Genomic DNA, 17,464 nt, shown 5'->3' with positions numbered 1-17,464 from the left:
CCCACTGAAATGTCTCTCAGGCCTTTCTTCTGCACTCTTGCCTGCCATGTCCTCGGTTAACCAGCACTTAGGACTGATGTGCAGGCTAAAGCAGTAGTATCTGCATGTTGGTTTCCAGTTTTCCCAGTCTTTGCTCTGTTGTGCTTTTCCTAAGTCATCATCTAGCAGGATTTTATTTTAGTTCTAATAAAAACGGGAATGACAGTATAGGGAAAGCCTTAAGAGAGGACTCAAGTATAATGTATTCCTATTTCAGGATTATTTTCTATGTGGGAGTATCTCAGGGTTGGTTAGTTTTAAGCTCTGAATCGTAATGCTTAGCAGGAAGGACACTGTTATCTTTTCTTCCAGGCGATTACTCCAAAGCGACTTCTCACATCTATAACCACAGTAAGTAAATTCTTAAAAAAAATTTAGCTCCCTTGAGAAATCTGCATCTTACACACAGCATTATAAATTGGTTAGCCATTTTTAAACCCTTAGCACTGTAGAAATCTTTATACTACTAGGGAGAAAATCTCTGATTTTCAAGTAGGGAAAAATACTGAAATCTTTGCAGTTTTAAAGAGTTTAATATTTAAATCTTTGTATCGAATAAAGGAAATAACTTATGCTTCTTTATACTTTTTTTTTTTTTTTTTTAGAAAAGCAGCCTTCATTCTTCAGGTGAGTGAATCTTGAACTATTTCGAACAACAGAATAAGGAACAAGCACAAGCTAAGCAACGGCACACACACGTTATACACACAGGCGTCTTGATGAGTGTTCACCTTAGTCTCCTTTGAATAATGTTTTCTGTATGGCTTTTGGTAACATGTGAGATTATTGGGCAGAACGGCATGCTGTCAGATGTCGCCATAGGCCGCCCGGCCTCACGTCATTCAGGCTCTAGCAGGCAGTACCCGTGGGATACCCTGTTACCCGGCCACAGCTGCAGCCCCTGGCTTTACTCTTCACCCCAGCTTCTGGCGTTCTGTGCTTTCCACACTGTGGACCGGACTTCTTTCTAACTTTACTGATCATGACTGGCATTGTATCATGTCAGAGAAGCATCCTTCTAGTTCACTGGGAACCTGGGTGCCAGGAATCTGGGAAAGGCATTCTCTAGAGTGGCTTTCGGCCTGAGTTTTCCAAAGGGGATTAGGATGGAGCTGGTTTCACTCACCTCCTTTGGGCCTCTGGTCTCTTCTTGGCACAAGAAGGTAACTAAGAAGAACTTTGCAGAGACAGTCTCTACTGCTAATTATGTCATCCTAGACTAGAGCAATGAAGACTTTTCACATCTCTTTTAGGAAAATTGCTTTATGTATACATTTTTAAGTTCTGTGTCTTAAAAATACATCATCCCAAAGGAGTGATAAGAAATGTCTATGCTACTTCACCTAAGTTAAATATAAGGTACTCAACAGTTTTCTTTCATCCTTTCAAGATGGAGGAAAATGAGGCAGTTTTCTCTGTGACAGCTTAATTTCTTTCTATTGGGCTGTGGTGAAGAGTTGTTACCTATACTCACAGAAGTCACTCTGGGGGCGCCTGGGTGGCTCAGTCGTTAAGCATCTGCCTTCGGCTCAGGTCATGATCCCAGGGTCCTGGGATCAAGTCCCACATCGGGCTCCTTGCTCAGCGGGGAGCCTGCTTCTCCCTCTGCCGCTCCCTGCCACTCTGCCTACTTGTGATTCCTCTCTCTCTCTCTCTCTGTATCAAATAAATAAATAAAATCTTAAAAAAAAAAAAAAAAGAAGTCACTCTGAACTAACCTTCATTTCCTTTCTCTACAGTCATGGCCAGTCCAGGTGGTCTCAATGCTGTGCGCACCAGCAACTTTGCCCTGGTTGGATCATACACGCTGTCGTTATCTTCAGTAGGAAACACTAAATTTGCTCTGGACAAGGTAATCCAAATTTATGTATTTATTTACTTGTAGAAAAATTAGGTCAATGGAAATGCCCCAGGACTTTCAAGTATTTGAAATCTTTGGCTGAAAATGTATGTTCTTAGAATTGGTACATTTTAACTAGGCATGGGTGTCCCTACATTTTTGATGTTGGAAGTATTTCTCTCTCTGTTTCTTAATAGTTAAATCTTCAAAGCAGTGTATACTGATTTATTCTAACTGTTACTTCTGACTACAGGAGTATTACTTCTTGCATGTAGATGTTAAGCTTACAGTTTTAAACATGGCAGCTTGCCCATTTGAACCGATATTTTGAAATGAATACTATTTTATAGATTTAGTTTTGATAAGATAGGGAAGGATAGGTTACTTTCTTAGAAAGTACTCATGAATCAAAGGGATTTCTTTCCCATACTTTCCTCCCCAAGTTAAAAGCTTCAAAGTTCAGATCTGTGTTCTGTCCCTATTGAGTGCTTTTTCACCATAATGTGATATGACTAAACTTTTAATAGCCAACAAGACCATTTAAAGAGTGAGAGAACTAGTGGCAAACTTTGGTCCTTGGGCTAACTCCTGTGGTATAATACAGGGATATTTTTAAGTATTTTAAGAGATTTTCCTAGTCAGAATATGGAGGTGAGGAAGTATAAACATTTGGAGGCCTAGTTTCTAGTATTGACCCTGCTAGTAATTTCCTTTTTAAAATTGAGCAAAGTCACTTCATTTCTCAGGGATCTTGTTTTCCCAGTAGAGAATATTAGGTTAAATTAAAACAATCTACCTTGAAATTTCTATGAAACATTTTTCTTTTAGTTAATAGACAAAAACAGATTACCTTTGAAATTTTGATTATTGTTAATGCATAAATGTGTTTTATTTTAACATGTTAATTTAAAAAAATGTATATAACTTTTTATTTAGTAATTTAGCTAGTTTAACAAATTGAGTGATCTTGAGTCTTTTTTTCTTTTTGTCTTTTATTTTGTTTGTTTTAGATAAATTATGATGTAAAAGAGCGAGAGCTACTGGGCTATATGTTCCGGGAAAAGGTTGCCATATTTTCTTTGCTTGAAACTAATGAGCTTAAAAAATCAATCTTGAAGTTTTGGCTCATATGTATTCATTTTACTAACCACTCTTATGTGTTCTTGGTTATTTTAAATAATTAAGGACATGGTGTACATTATTCTTTCTTTAGATTCTTGCAGGTGGGCATCTTTTTTTTTATTCTCATAGTTCTTTAAAGCTTTTTTTTTTGTCCTCTTTTTTTCATGCATGTTTGGTACTTGGGCTTTTCTTCTATATTCTTTTTTCACGTTACAATTCTTTTAAGATTCACTTCGACTTTGATTTCCTGGGTACTAAAACACCAAATTAATAACTAACACTAAAATGTATTCAGTTGTCTAAAACTAAAATTTTAGTATTCAATATTGTTGACCTCCCCTATATTGAAAGAGCTACTGGTGATGTTTCAGATAAAACTGGTCTCAGTTGTCTAATAGGTATATTGCCATGTAGATGATGCTTTGTTTAGTGATTTTGAAATTAAAATGCATTTAACACTAAAATTATACTAAATATAATCATATGTTGTAGAAGGTTTTTGTTTTTAGGATTTTTAATATCCTTGCAAAGATCAGTTACAAGCATTCTGTGGGTATATAGAAATTTACAAAATGCCAATTTCTGCATGTAAGAGATTTTGTTAATCTTTAAAATGAAAGAGGTTTCAATGATGTATGTTAAGTATAGACTGGTCTTGAAAAATTGTTTGGGTGCCATTTTAATTCAAAATATCACACTTACAAATTTAAAAAAGTCTGGTATTTCCATTCTCTTAATTTCTTTGAAATTATAACTTAAAAAGCCAACCACATGATTTAGTACAAAATCAAATCACTCAATTTAATTGGTTCTGTCTAATACTCTGAAGTGTCTTTCTGAATCAAATACAATATAATCAGACATAAAATTTGTCCCAAATGTGTTTTTGTGAGTGGCAGGAGGAAGCAAATATTTATTCTAATAGTTTATAGTTGATGTAGGAGAATATCTAAAATAGTTAAGTTCAGTGTTCAAGTTGGTGAGAAAAATGGAAGACCTTCTATACTCATATAATAACCCTACCTAATTGACTTTGAGAGAATAGACAAGTCACCCATATCCTACCAGATACCAGTGATATAAGGGAGTGTTTGCTTATTTTATTGGTGCTGTGACCAACAATACAACAGTCACAAAGGTTATCTCTGAGATCACCTTCAGAATGGAATTTCTATTGAAGTTTACCCAGACTGTTTGCTCTATGGATTTAGGATACCACTGATAGCGATTGCCTTCCTATTTGAGGTTAAATCTGGCATCCTGCAATTTAAATTATGAATCTCAATGAGTCACAGGCTCTCAAATCCTTTCTTTGAATAAAGAATCCAAAATAGTCATAGATTTTATTACACTTTCATGGATAAAGGGAGAAGGACATCTCACAGCCTATCTTTTGACGTAAAGAAACCTCATAGGTATTTATGCCCTACTGAAAATAGAGATGTCATTTTAAATAGTAATAGGGCAAACAGTTGTGAAGTAAAACAACCAGTTAGCATTGTCGAATTTCAAGGTTATAGGAAGAGTGATCAGGTGTTCTCCTGTGTGCAAAAACTATTCTGGTGTACGCCCATTGGCCCAGTATACTTATTAACAGTACCCCTCTCTCTCAGAAATATCCCACTGTATGAAAAATTACAGCCATGCTGGTTATAAGCTACATTTTATAGCTCTTAACAATAATCTTAGAAGTGTGAATATCGTCAAAGACCCTTTTGTTAAACAGAAAACAGAATAGGATCATACATTTTCACATGTTTCTACACTCAGCAGGGGGGTAGTGATATTGACCGTTTTGTGAATATTCCCAATTCACCTCATCAGGACAAGCTTCTGCCCAAGAATATTGTGAGCTTTTCACAGCTGTAGAGTAAAAGTGGACATTTTCTTCTAGTTTTTATGAGATTCTTTTTACCAGCAGCATTCTTTGGGTTCAATGTGGAAATCTATTAATTAGCATTGAGAGCCTGAGGAACTTAAAACCTGACCACATGGAAAAGGAAAGAACGAGGGAATTTATAAGAAGAAGGATAATGAGGCACATGATGTTTTGATTCTACATTATGGATGACTTTTTTTTTTTTTTAAGATTTTATTTATTTATTTGAGAGAGAGAGAATGAGAGAGAGCACATGAGAGGGGGGAGGGTCAGAGGGAGAAGCAGACTCCCTGCGGGGCAGGGAGCCCGATGCGGGACTCGATCCTGGGACTCCAGGATCATGACCTGAGCTGAAGGCAGTCGCTTAACCAACTGAGCCACCTAGGCGCCCTTATGGATGCCTTTTAAATTCAGAAAGTTAGAGGTTTGTCTCATGGAATTAGTCTCTGGAAATCTACACTTTCTGGCCAAGATTTCCCCCTTTAACTTATCTTTATTGTGTTGGAGGACTGAATTGTTGGAAACCAGTCTTCACCTAAAAGAAGTTTTTTCCACTCAAAAGTAACTTCTCTTCGGCTTTTCTGGTACCTCAGGCCACATTTTGCTAACAGATGCACAAAATAAATCGAGGTACAGCACAGATGCTCCCAGACCCCCTCAGAGCTCCAGCGGCTGGACGCGGAGGTGCTGGGTGTGGTCCCCAGGGGAAAGAGCTGGGGCCACTCTTGCTGCCTCCACAACCACTAGCTGCAAACACAAATGCCAAATGCCATTTTTGCTTTTTGCCTTTTTTCATGAAAGTGAAAATCCTCTTCAGATTTCTTTTAGTTAGCAAAAACAGGTACTAACGTAGGTCTTTTGTAAAAGTGAAGTGGGCAGACTTTTGAAAATCCAGGGGTTACCTGTGTACCACGTTTTCTTTCTTTTTTTTTTTAATAGGAAAACTGGGTATTTATTTGGCCAAACAATATCCTTTTAGCAAACGTTTGTTGAAACGCCTGGATATAAGTTGGCAGTAGGCTAGGAGAACAAACACGAAAAAGGCACGATATTTCCTCTCAAGAACCTAGGGTGCAAAATGCAGGCTATGGCTTCGGGCACAAAAGAGAACATAAACGGGTATTTCAGAGCCTGGAAGACAGACTTCCTCCTTTGAGAAGAACAAGATCTGGGTGGCCTAGAGTAGTTTTCATACTGAGAAGTGGGGAGAAAGGATTCAGTACCATATTGTCTGTATCCCTTCATCTGTTGAGGGGCATGTAGGTTGTTTGCCCCTCTTGCTGTTGTGAAGAATTCAGTGAACACGGGAGTGCACACATCCCTTGAGAATCTGGTTTTAATTCTTTTGGATAAATACCTAGAAGTGAGATTGTTTTTGACTATGTAGTAGTTCTATCCTCACTGAAAAGCTTTCAATTTTGATAGGGTCTAGTTTATCTATTTTGTTGTTCCATGTTGTTGCTCATGCTTTGGTGTCATATCTGAGACTGTTGTTAAATCCATGATCATGAAGATTTACTCCTATGTTTTCTTCTAAGAGTTTCCTGGTTTTAGGTCCTTGATCCATTTTCAGTTAATTTTTGTGTATGATAGGAGATAGGGAACCAACTTTACTCTTGCAGGTAGAAATCCAGTTTCCCTAGCACTATTTGTTTACAAGAGTGCTCTTTCCTGATTGAATGGCCTCGGCACCCCTGCTGAAAATCAGTTGACCATAGCTGTATGAGTTTATTTCTGGGCTCTCAATTCTGTTCCTTTAGTCTATAGATCTTCCTTATGCCCTTACCACACTGTTTTGATGACTGTAGCTTTGGATTAAGTTTTGAAGTTGGGAGGTAGGATTCCTCCAATTTTGTTCTTTTTCAAGATTGTTTTGGTTATTAATAATGGGGACCTTTTGTAATTCCATATGAATTTGGGGATCAGCTTTTCCATTTCTGCAGCTCACTATTCTTTATTGCTGAGTATTGCTGCTAATTTACCAGTGGAGTATATTCTGTTGATGGAGAATGAATAAGCACATGTAATCTCGTCTTAAATCTATATATTTTTTTTAATCACATTAACTTGGAACTTAGGGTTCTGTTTTTATCAAACTCTACCTTGAATGAATTTATTCTTCCAAAGCATTTGTTGCTAAGGAACCAGTGGCCTTTGGGACCACCTGTTTTACATTCCAGCTTTAGAAAATACTGTGCTTTCAAGGCATAATCTTCTTTATTCATGGTTTATACATGTTTTATCAAGAAAAAAAAAATCACACTTTGAAACAGTTTTGCAAATAACTTACCCTCTGTCTTCGCAGGTGCCCTTTTTATCTCCTTTGGAAGGTCATATTTATTTAAAAATAAAATGTCAGGTGAATTCAAGTGTTGAAGAAAGAGGTTTTCTAGTAAGTAACATTGCTTAATCTATATTTTCCTTTTTCCGTATTGTGAAGTATAGACTTGGTTTCACATAGGAATGACCACCTATGTGATTATGTGATACACTGGTTCAGTCAAGATTTGTTGCATGTCCGCTCTATGCCAGTCACGGTTCTGGTACTGGAATCCAACAGGCTACACAAAATAATCCTTCCCCTCAGAAACTTTTAGTATGGTAGGGAGAAACACAAGTAGACTGGCAAGTGCAATGCTGTGCTGTAATAGGTGGGAGCGTAGAGGGCCTGGGGGTAACTGGTGGGACATCAGGTCTGGAAAATGGGTAAGGGGCCTTAAAGAAAGCCACTGGAAGAAGTAGCTTGTAAACTGCTGAGTAAGTTAGCCAGGGAGAGAGAGGGGGGAGAAGTGTTCCAGATAAAGGGACTCTCTGCACCCTCCCTCTCACCCCCACCAAAGATAAGGAGGGCACAGACAGTGAGGGGCAGGTAGTTCAGCCGGCGCTTGGGTGCGGGTGTATGTGGGGAGGAGGAAGAGCGAGGAGGAGAGTGTTGCGGAGGACAGTGTGGTTAGGGGAGACGGGCCTGAGGGTTAAAGGGCCATCGAAAGAACTTGGACCGTATCTTGAAGCCAGCGACGTACACTTGTAGGATTTTAAGCAGAGGAATAACATCATATTTGGGGTTTAGAAAAGTTATTCTCCCTGCCATGTGGAAAGGAGGTTTGGAGACTGGCGGCCCTGAAGAAGACCAGTGAGGAGACGGTCACTCCACGAGGGGTGGCGGGGACTGTCCTGGGGAGATGAAGCAGGCGCAGTGATTTGACTGTGCAGCAGAGGGGCTGGAAAAGCAGAGGTGAGGCTGTCCCCTAGATCCCTGCCTGTACAACTTGTGGGGTGGCAGTGATGCCACCAAGAGAAGGGATCTTGGGGGAGGAACAAGTGTGCGTGTTTGGGGAGAAAGTTTTTTGCCCCCCAGATTTTCTTGTGGAAAGTTGCAGATATACAGCATTGAACACCCGTATACCCACCATCTAGATTGTGGGTTTAACGTGTTTTACTATCCTTGCTTTATCATGTACCTACTACCTAGCCATCCTGCTAGCCACCCCTCTGACCATTGCTGAAAATACCATATTTTGGGGGAAGAATTTTAAAGTATACTGTAGACATTAGTGTGTTCCTCCAAATCTTAAGTGTATATCCCTGAGTTTTAACACAAGCATACATCTGTATAACCCAAATTTCTATTAAGGTCTAAAACATTGCCCCAGAAAGTTCCTTCATGCCAGTTCCTTCATCCCCCAAAGTGGGAAGTTTGGGTAAGTTAAGTTTTAAATGATCTGAATTTTAGATGACTCCAAAGATCTGAGTTTGAAGCTCAAGATAGACATTTTGGTTGAGATGAAGATTTGGAAATCTGCATCACAGAGATTGTAATTAAAGTTCAGGGAGAGTTGAGCAAAGCAGAACCAGGAGGAACACTAATATTTAAACCACAGACCTCGAAAGTGAAGCTCTCAGAGGAGCCTACAGGGAGGGCAGTGTGTCATGGTTGTCAAGAAAGAGAGAATCTGAAAGAGGGAGTGGTCAAGTTAGATCAGGACCTATTATCAGAGACCGTGGGACTCATTTACAAGGCAGAGAACAAAGCTGGATTGCAGATGGTTATGGACAGGTTGGGAGGTGAGGAATGAGAATGCCAGCAGCGCTTTGAAACTAAGTTTGGCTGCAAAGGAGGAAGAGATAGAGCGTGGTACTTGCAGAGCTATGTAGGGTGAAAGAAGGATTTGGTTAACATTTTAATAAGATCAGAGAGATTTGAGAATCTTTAAATTCAATTGGGTGGCTTCTAATAGGGCAGAGAGATTGAAGATGCACTGGGGAACTTGCACTAGGATTAAGGAGTAATATGTGGAACGAGGTCATGAGAGGGAGAAGAAATGAGATCCAAGCCACCGTTCACGGGATTGATCTTATTCAGAAGTACGGTTGACCCTTGAACAACGCTCATGTGGGTCCATTTATATATGGATTTGTTTCAATAAATACATACAGTACTGTGAATGTATTTTCTCTTCCTTATGATTTTCTTAACGTTTTCTTTTCTCTGACTCACTTTATTGTAAGAATACAGTCTATAATACGTATAACATGCAAAATAGGTGTTAATTGACTGCCTCTGTTATCGATATGGCTTCTGGTCAACAGTATGCTATTAATAGTTCATTCTGGTGGGGGTCGGGGGGAGTCAAAAGTTATATGTGGATTTTCGGCACCCCTAACTTCTGGGCTGTTTCAATGGTCCACTATATACTTTTTCCATTATCAGAGGAGAAAAGTATGTGTGTAGGATACATAGAAGATTGTGGGTATGGTACACAAAGTAGAGAAAATCTAATCTGGTTTTCTTTGTGAAGCGAGAATGTGAATGATACAGAGGGTGTCCGTTTGCAGTTGCTATCAGAGGGGGCAGAAAGAAGAGTTCCGTGGCCAATGTGACTATAAACCAGACTGCCTTAAGTTTTTTTCACATGTCCATCCAGTAGATGGCACTAGATGTTCTTGAAAAAGTGTTTTTATAAATTTCTGATGTGAAGGCAGTGTTTACCTATTGACTTTTTCTTTTAATGTAAATGTTTTCATATTTTACTATAGATACCTTCAGCAACTAACAGACTCTGTTATGGCCGCTAGCTCATTTGCATATGATGTCTGACTGACTGACTTTTTGAGCTGGGCTCTTACCTAGGTTAATGTCAGTTAGATCTCTTCAGGTTTGCTGTCTTGGACCCTATAGCCCATCACATCCACACTTACATAAATGTGCTAAGAAACTGCTCAGAACTCCCCCAAATAAATTATACCCCCTGCCAAACCGTACCTTTTAATTACTTCTGCCCTCTCTAAAATAGAGATAGTAATTGAAACTAAAGTTGCTTGGTTCCGTTTTCCTTCCTGATATGCCAGGAACAGCTGGAAGGAAGGTGACTACCAACCAAAGAAACTTGCTAAATGATTCTAAAATGGTGCTAGTCTAACTCTGCCTTGACGGATGAACAGCAAGGGAGGGAAGTTCAGGATTAGCTAGAAGGTTCCAGTTCTGCTTTGTGATTATGTGTTGTCATTTAGTTTCCTTGGCCTGAACTTTCCTCAGCTATAAAAATGAAAACGCTGTCCTCTTTTTATTCTTCTCTGATTGTAGTCGGGTGTAATAATTATGATAATGTGTTATTCTCACCCATCAAATTTTTCCTTGTCTATTAGCTTTATGATGTAAAGGGTGAGCATAAACATAAGAGGGAGCTGGTGAGTCATTTATACTAATTTTGTGCTTGAGATCAAAATAGCAACATTCCTGTCTTTTTTCCCTGAATGGTTGTGAGCCAGTATTGCCTAGAAAAAACATGCCTTGGGGAGGAAAGAGGATAAACTGGGGAGGAAGAAATAAAGGTGGCGTAAGAAGATATATGGTTAGAGTAAGCTAATTAATTTGGGTTAATTAACTAAACTAATAAATTTCAGACTTCTTTCTCTCATAGAAATATATCTTCACACAAAGTAACTTTCCTCCATGGCTAGAGCTTGTACTCTTCTAACTCAAGCCTACTTTGGGTAAATTCACACAAATTAGTGAGTCAAGAAGAGTGTATGTCCGCTATCCTAGGGTTGGTGTAAAGCTTAGTTGATCCATGTGAAGGTGGAAAAGCTGTAATGCATTCTGAAATCAGACACGAAGATGCTTTCAGATTAGCTATATTAGCTGGGTCAGCAACGTGTGGCTTGCTACTTTTTTAAAATAAAGTTTTATTGGAACATGGGCTCATTTGTTTACACACCATCTATGACCTATGACTGCTTTTGCATTACGCTAGCAGAATTGCATAGTTGTGACAGACCCGGTTGCCCACAGTCTTAACATCTTTACTCTCTGGTACTTCACAGGAAAAGTTTGCCAACCTCTGATCTCTAGCATTGTTACATTTTTACTTGCTTTGTTCTTTAAAATAGTATTTCCTAAAGGACGTCTTTTCCCTTTTTAAATCCAAAGTGAAGACTTTTATGTGATTAAGACTCAGTAGGACTACAAGTAAAAAATAGTGAGGTGTGGCGGGGGGCAGCTCCGACTTACACTTTAAGTAGAAGTACTCCATGGAAAAAAGCCCCATTTGTTAGTTGCCTTTCCCAGAGTCCTGACCTTAACCGACATGACTGTGTTACCCCTCCTTAGAACGTAGCTTGTGTGTCTAAGGCATGTGCTGACCAGCTGCCTGATTGCAGGGAGCTGCTCCCCAGTGTGCTTGATGGCTCAGCAGGGGGCGGGGAGCTCGGATGTTTATCACAGTAATCAGTCAAGGCATAGAATCATCGCTGACTCAGATGTCCATCGACAGATGAATGGATAAAGAAGATGCGGTGTATATATACACAATGGAATATTATGCAGCCATCAAAAGGAATGAGATCTTGCCATTTGCAATGACGTGGATGGAACTGGAGGGTATTATTTGAGTGAAATAAATCAAACAGAGAAAGACATGTATCATATGATCTCACTGATATGAGGAATTCTTAATTGCAGGAAACAAACTGAGGGTTGCTGGAGTGGGGAGTGGGGTGGGAGGGATGGGGTGACTGGGTGATAGACACTGGGGAGGGTATGTGCTCTGGTAAGCGCTGTGAATTGTGCAAGACTATTGAATCTCAGATCTGTACCTCTGAAACAAATAATGCAATATATGTTAAGAAAAAAAAAGAGAAGAAGAAGGTAGCGGGAGGGGAAGAATGAAGCGGGGGAAATCGGAGGGGTAGACGAACCATGAGAGACGATGGACTCTGAAAAACAAACAGGGTTCTAGAGAGGAGGGGGTGGGAGGATGGGTTAGCCTGGTGGTGGGTATTGAGGAGGGCACATTCTGCATGGAGCACTGGGTGTTATGCACAAACAATGAATCGTGGAACACTTCATCTAAAATTAATGATGTAATGTATGGGGATTAACATAAGAATAAAAAAAAAAGAATCATCGCTGACTCTTTTCCAATCCCATTTTGTTCTGAATAAAAGTTAAATGCTGGTCTTTTACATAAAATAAGTCTAACTTACTAAGCTATCATTGGTTTTGTCAACATATAAGGTATGATATTCCCATTATTCTACCCCACAACACTTAAAGCACTTTTCCCTTGTTTAAGGAGCATTTGGTTTGGGACATGATGCTTTAAAAAGGTGTGCTTTAAAAAGGTCTAAATTAGATAGAGATATTTATTTGGGGTTAATATCTGGAAGTTCTTAAATGCTGTATGCTTATAGATGATGTTGAAAATCTGGGTCAATTTCTGGATATTAGCAATCGGTGAGTTTCATTACTAGGGTAAGAGGTGGTGAAAATCATGTAAGTTGATTTTGAGCTATGAAGTATATCAACATATTGAAGTTTAACATACAGATTTATCATTTAATCAATCCTCAAGTTTCTAAAGTTAACATTTCATTGACTTTTCAGACCATATTTGAAGATGTTAGTGGTTTTGGTGCCTGGCATCGAAGATGGTGTGTTCTTTCTGGAAATTGTATCTCTTATTGGACTTACCCAGATGATGAGAAACGAAAGGTAATATTAATAGCCCTGGTCAGTGGTGAAAGCCCTGACTTCCATGTAGTGTTTCATGCAGAGGTTCCCACTGGTCTCCACACCCACCCAGATGCCCCTTTGAGTATGTTTACTAAGCCACTATAAATGTTCTTGTTGCAAGACCTGTGTATGTGTGTGTGTGTGTGTGTGTGTGTAAGTAAAACTTTCATGTCTTTTCCATTCCCTGTGATTTGACCACTCTTAAAATACCATAAGGCATATATTTGTCTTTATTTTCTCCTAGAATGTTTCATACTATTTTTTAATAACATTTTTAGCCAGAAATATGTTGAATTCACTTTTGTTTTTATTAATAGTTGACTTACCTAAATCTGGGATAAAACAGTAATGGAAAACCATCACAGGAATATAGTGATTTTGATTTTGTTTCTAAAATTTGATAATAGGATTTTATGTGATAAATTGTATCTCCTTTTCAAAGAATTTAATATTATTGCTCAAGTATGATTATTTATTATCCCCAAACTGGGAAATAGAAATACACAGAATTACAAAATGATGTGTGTTTCTAATTGTTGAAGCTGGTTGATGGGTACATGGAAGTTCATTCCACTGCTCTTTTAATTCTGCATCTCTTTGAAGTATTCCATAACAAAGCGTTTATTTTTTAAGTTGGCTAAAAGCTCCAGTTGGCACTTGTGGTTTCTGTTTTCCTAGCAAGAAACAATAACAGATAAATATGTTCCTCTAAACCTTTTATAATTAAATTTTAACTTTTAAATTAATGGCTTTTTAAGTTTGTACCAACTCAAATACTGCTTAATGCTTATTGATGTAAATGGTCTTGTTTATTTTTTATTAGTTTGTTTTTAATTTGTTTTTAAAGAATCCCATAGGAAGGATAAATCTGGCCAATTGTACAAGTCATCAAATAGAACCGGCCAACAGAGAATTTTGTGCAAGACGCAACACGTTTGAACTAATTACCGTCCGTCCACAAAGAGAAGATGACCGAGAGACTCTCGTCAGCCAGTGCAGGGACACGCTCTGTGTCACCAGGTACGTAGTAGGCTACAAACATAAGTACTTCCATCCAGTAAGGGATTGATTGCCCACTGTGTTCCCGCCACTTTAAGAAATATCAGAGATGGTCCTTGTCTTTGAAGAGAGTACAATCTTAATGAGGAAAGAAAACCCACACAATCACTAAGGGAACAACCTAATAACTAAATTAATACAGTTAAAAAAAAAAAAGTCTAACGTTCAAGCTATATCTTAGCTAATCCTGTTTTCCAGTATACTCACAGTGGAGCTATTTTCAAGGCAGTTAGCTAATGTACTTTGGGTTAAGTCTGAAGGTTTTGTGTATAATTGAGAAGGCAAGTATTATTGAAAGAGACTTTACATGTCCCTTCCTTTCCAACCCAAAAATGCCCTCAATGAAATCAGGTGACTTACAAAAAACAGTCTCAGGCTACTCTGCAAATTTTTGGTTGGAGATTAAGAGAATGAACTGTTGGGAGTGAGGGCCAGCAAAGTTAAGTAACTTGCCATGGTTACCTTTGGTAATAAGACACTGAGTCAGGATGTAAACCTCGGTTTCCACAGAGTGACAATAGAGATTGATGAGTAAACACATTTAGCACAGTTTCGAGCTCATAGAATGAGCTCAACAAATGGTCACTATTATTGTTGTTCGTGTTGTGTTCTCTCCTTTGACTAATAGATGATCAGATCACTGCTTATCCCATTTTTAGTACCAATGGGGAGAAATTACAAAGACACAGAATGAGTACACTATAAAAACCTTCTGACAGCTGCTGTTCTCTAGAAGAATGATCTGGCTTGTGAGTTAGGGAATTCTCTTCCTCACCCTCACCTGCCTTATCAACTCGTTATTCAACTTGTGGCTCAATATGGGTGCAGAGAAGTGATTCCTGATATGGATGGAGAGGTTAGGATAGACAAAAATCTTAGGATCTTCAGATCACTTATGTAGATATCATGTTCTACTAACAGTACTAACCCAAAAATAATGGGAGACCGAGCTAAATAGTTACTGGTAGAGCCAGGGGAAGGTCCACAAGCTGGTGCTTCCAGCTCTCAGGGAGCCCGGGTCTGAGGAATTTGGGAAGCTCCCAGATTAAAGACCAGGTGTGCTAACTCTTGCTAGGAAGTGGTCCACATTCAGTGGGTGTCCTGCACCACCAGATTACCCAGGACAGACCACCTGTACAAGACAGTTACCATTTTAGTGTGGAAACTCCATCATTAACCAAACGTGATCACTGTGAATTTTGATTCAGTTAACCAACCTATGGGGATTATTTTCCTTTATTGCAATTGAAGAAGCACCTCACTATAGGGCTTTTGATTAGCATCTGTTAAAAATTGGTAATGAGTAACTCGTTTTACTGGTTTGTTTAGCCGCGCCCCCACCCCCACCCCCCAGCGTGAGAACAGGGCAGTATGGAATGGGGGAAAGGATCCTGACTTTGTTTGTTCCTGTAGGAACTGGCTGTCTGCAGATACCAAGGAAGAGCGGGATCTCTGGATGCAAAAACTCAATCAAATTCTTGTTGATATTCGCCTCTGGCAACCTGACGCTTGCTACAAACCTATTGGGAAGCCTTAAACTGTTGGAAGTTGCCAGGCCGTGTAGAGGTTTTTTGAGCTGTGTCATAAATGTATCTTAAGAGCATCAGATTTGCTGATTGCATTTTATGCTTTAAATACAAAAGGGTATGTGCCAATATTCACTACATATTATGCAGTATTTATATCTTTTGTATGTAAAATTTCAACTTTCTCTTCTGTCATTCATAAATGATTGGAGGAAAATTCATTATAGTCAATTTTGCTAAATCTTAATTTAAAAGCCTCATTTTCCTAGAAATCTAATTATTCAGTTATTCATGACAAAGTATTTTTTTAAATGTAAGAATTTTGAGTTGTCTTCTTGGAGCTGTGGGTCTTGAAGTAGAAAGGTTTTCCAGGGGTTGGAGACTTGGTCATCCTTTCTCTATCCTCACTACTTCTTTCTAAAGTTTGTGATCGTTTATTGATCACGATAGATCTTGTTAGTCGAATACTAAGAAAACTTCCAAGGGACTTTAGAAACATTTTTAGTAATGGAGGAAGAACTTTTCAAAGAGCCAGTGTACGTTAGTTTAAAGCTTGAGGCTGCCTTCAACAAGAGATGTGGACGTGGGATATTATGTGAGATCTGGGGGTTAGTTTTCTTAGGAGACTTAATCACATGGTTTACATTTACCCAGTTTCTATAGATGCTGTGTGGTGCACATTTTCATAGCGTACAGGCTTTTAAAAAATAATTATTTTTACTATATAGCTAAGATTCCACTTGGCCTATCAGTTCTTTCAGCTCCCATAACAAGAATAAGTGTAAATTGAAGAGTCTTTGTATAAAAGTAAACTCCACCAAGCTGCTATGGACTAATACTTTGCTTGCCAAAGTTGTCTTTTTTTTTTTTTTTTTCCTTGTCCGTGTATGACAGTGTCTAGAAGCACATTATGAACTCTTTTGAAAAACTTAAGTCATGCATTACCTTTGAAAGCCCAATTCTTTTTTTTTATTATAAAGTATTATAAAGCATGGTCACAACTTTTAAATCCACTTTGAATTTCTTCTCTGAATTGTTAAAGTTATTGACGATCTCATTTATAAACACTAAATTCTGATTCTGTCAGAATCTAAATTCTGTCACCTCCTGTCATTTAATTTTGTATTCATTCAAATGTTTTTTGTTATGTGTATTATAAAAATATATTTTATGATCTCTTACCCAAATAAATGCTTGCAAAGGACTTAAGGAATCCGTTATTTACAAAATACTATGTAAATGCGTGGTGTGTGGTTGCTATATCTGGGCTATGGGGCTTCTTGAGGGGATTGTATGGATAGGATCGCATTCATCTTTTTATCTCCAGCCCAGTGCTCAGCTTATGTGTCCTTAGGGTCTTTGTTGAAGGAGTAGGTGGCTGAAGAATCCATTTCCGGGGCATTTCAACAGAATATGGTACTTAGATGTGCCTTCGTGGAGATAGTTAGCAGAGAGTGCTTAGCAGAAACTGGGTGGGTAAGTGACACTGCCTTCCAAAACTGGGAGTGGGGTTGATGGGATTGATGAGAGGGTCCCTTTTATTTATTTATAGACTTGTACTTATTTGGGGTTGTCTGTCTGTATATTCGTAATGCCAGTACAGTTAACGGACAATGTTATATTTGTTTCTGTGTAATACCCCGAGCCAGCATTTCTCTGCATTACTCAGTGCTCATCAGGATAAGCGTCCTCTTGATCCCCTTCACCTATGTCTCCCATCTCCCCCGTGACCAACATGTACTATCTTGGAAGAGGAATTACCTAGCTTGGCACAAAATTCAAAAGGCACAAAGAAGTTCAAGTGAAAAGTATGCCTTCAACCCTTGTCACAACCACGTTTAAGTTCTTGTGTGTCCTCCTAGCCCGATTCTAAGCATAACACATAGGCATATTTATATTCTTGTGTGGTGCACATTTTCATAGAGTACAGGCTTTTAAAAAATAATAATTATTTTTACTATATAGCTAAGATTCCAGAAACCTCC

At 38.6% G+C, this 17,464-nt stretch overlaps 1 protein-coding gene across 5 annotated transcripts in view; it reads left to right on the top strand.

Annotated features, from left to right (window-relative positions):
* Positions 1-16,683, top strand: part of ANLN (anillin, actin binding protein) — a 49,950-nt gene extending 33,267 nt beyond the window's left edge. For 4 of the 5 annotated variants that reach the window (XM_054505227.2, XM_064575049.1, XM_064575048.1 and 1 more), the window contains 8 exons: positions 352-390; positions 645-666; positions 1,779-1,891; positions 2,890-2,943; positions 7,186-7,272; positions 12,766-12,873; positions 13,742-13,914; positions 15,367-16,683. In XM_054505227.2, coding sequence (XP_054361202.2) covers positions 352-390; positions 645-666; positions 1,779-1,891; positions 2,890-2,943; positions 7,186-7,272; positions 12,766-12,873; positions 13,742-13,914; positions 15,367-15,490 — 720 coding nt within the window. In that variant the 3' untranslated portion in view covers positions 15,491-16,683. The remainder of the gene's footprint in view (positions 1-351; positions 391-644; positions 667-1,778; positions 1,892-2,889; positions 2,944-7,185; positions 7,273-12,765; positions 12,874-13,741; positions 13,915-15,366) is intronic. The other variant, XM_045864420.3, reaches the window with a different exon arrangement.
* Positions 16,684-17,464: the final 781 nt, after the last annotated feature.

Source organism: Mirounga angustirostris, unplaced genomic scaffold (genome assembly GCF_029215605.1).
Source record: "Mirounga angustirostris isolate CCGP_5_RB_7025 unplaced genomic scaffold, mMirAng1.0.hap1 SCAF_12, whole genome shotgun sequence".
Taxonomy (NCBI): domain Eukaryota; kingdom Metazoa; phylum Chordata; class Mammalia; order Carnivora; family Phocidae; genus Mirounga; species Mirounga angustirostris.
Note: the sequence above shows the minus strand (reverse complement) of the source record. Positions and strands in the feature narration are given on the sequence as shown.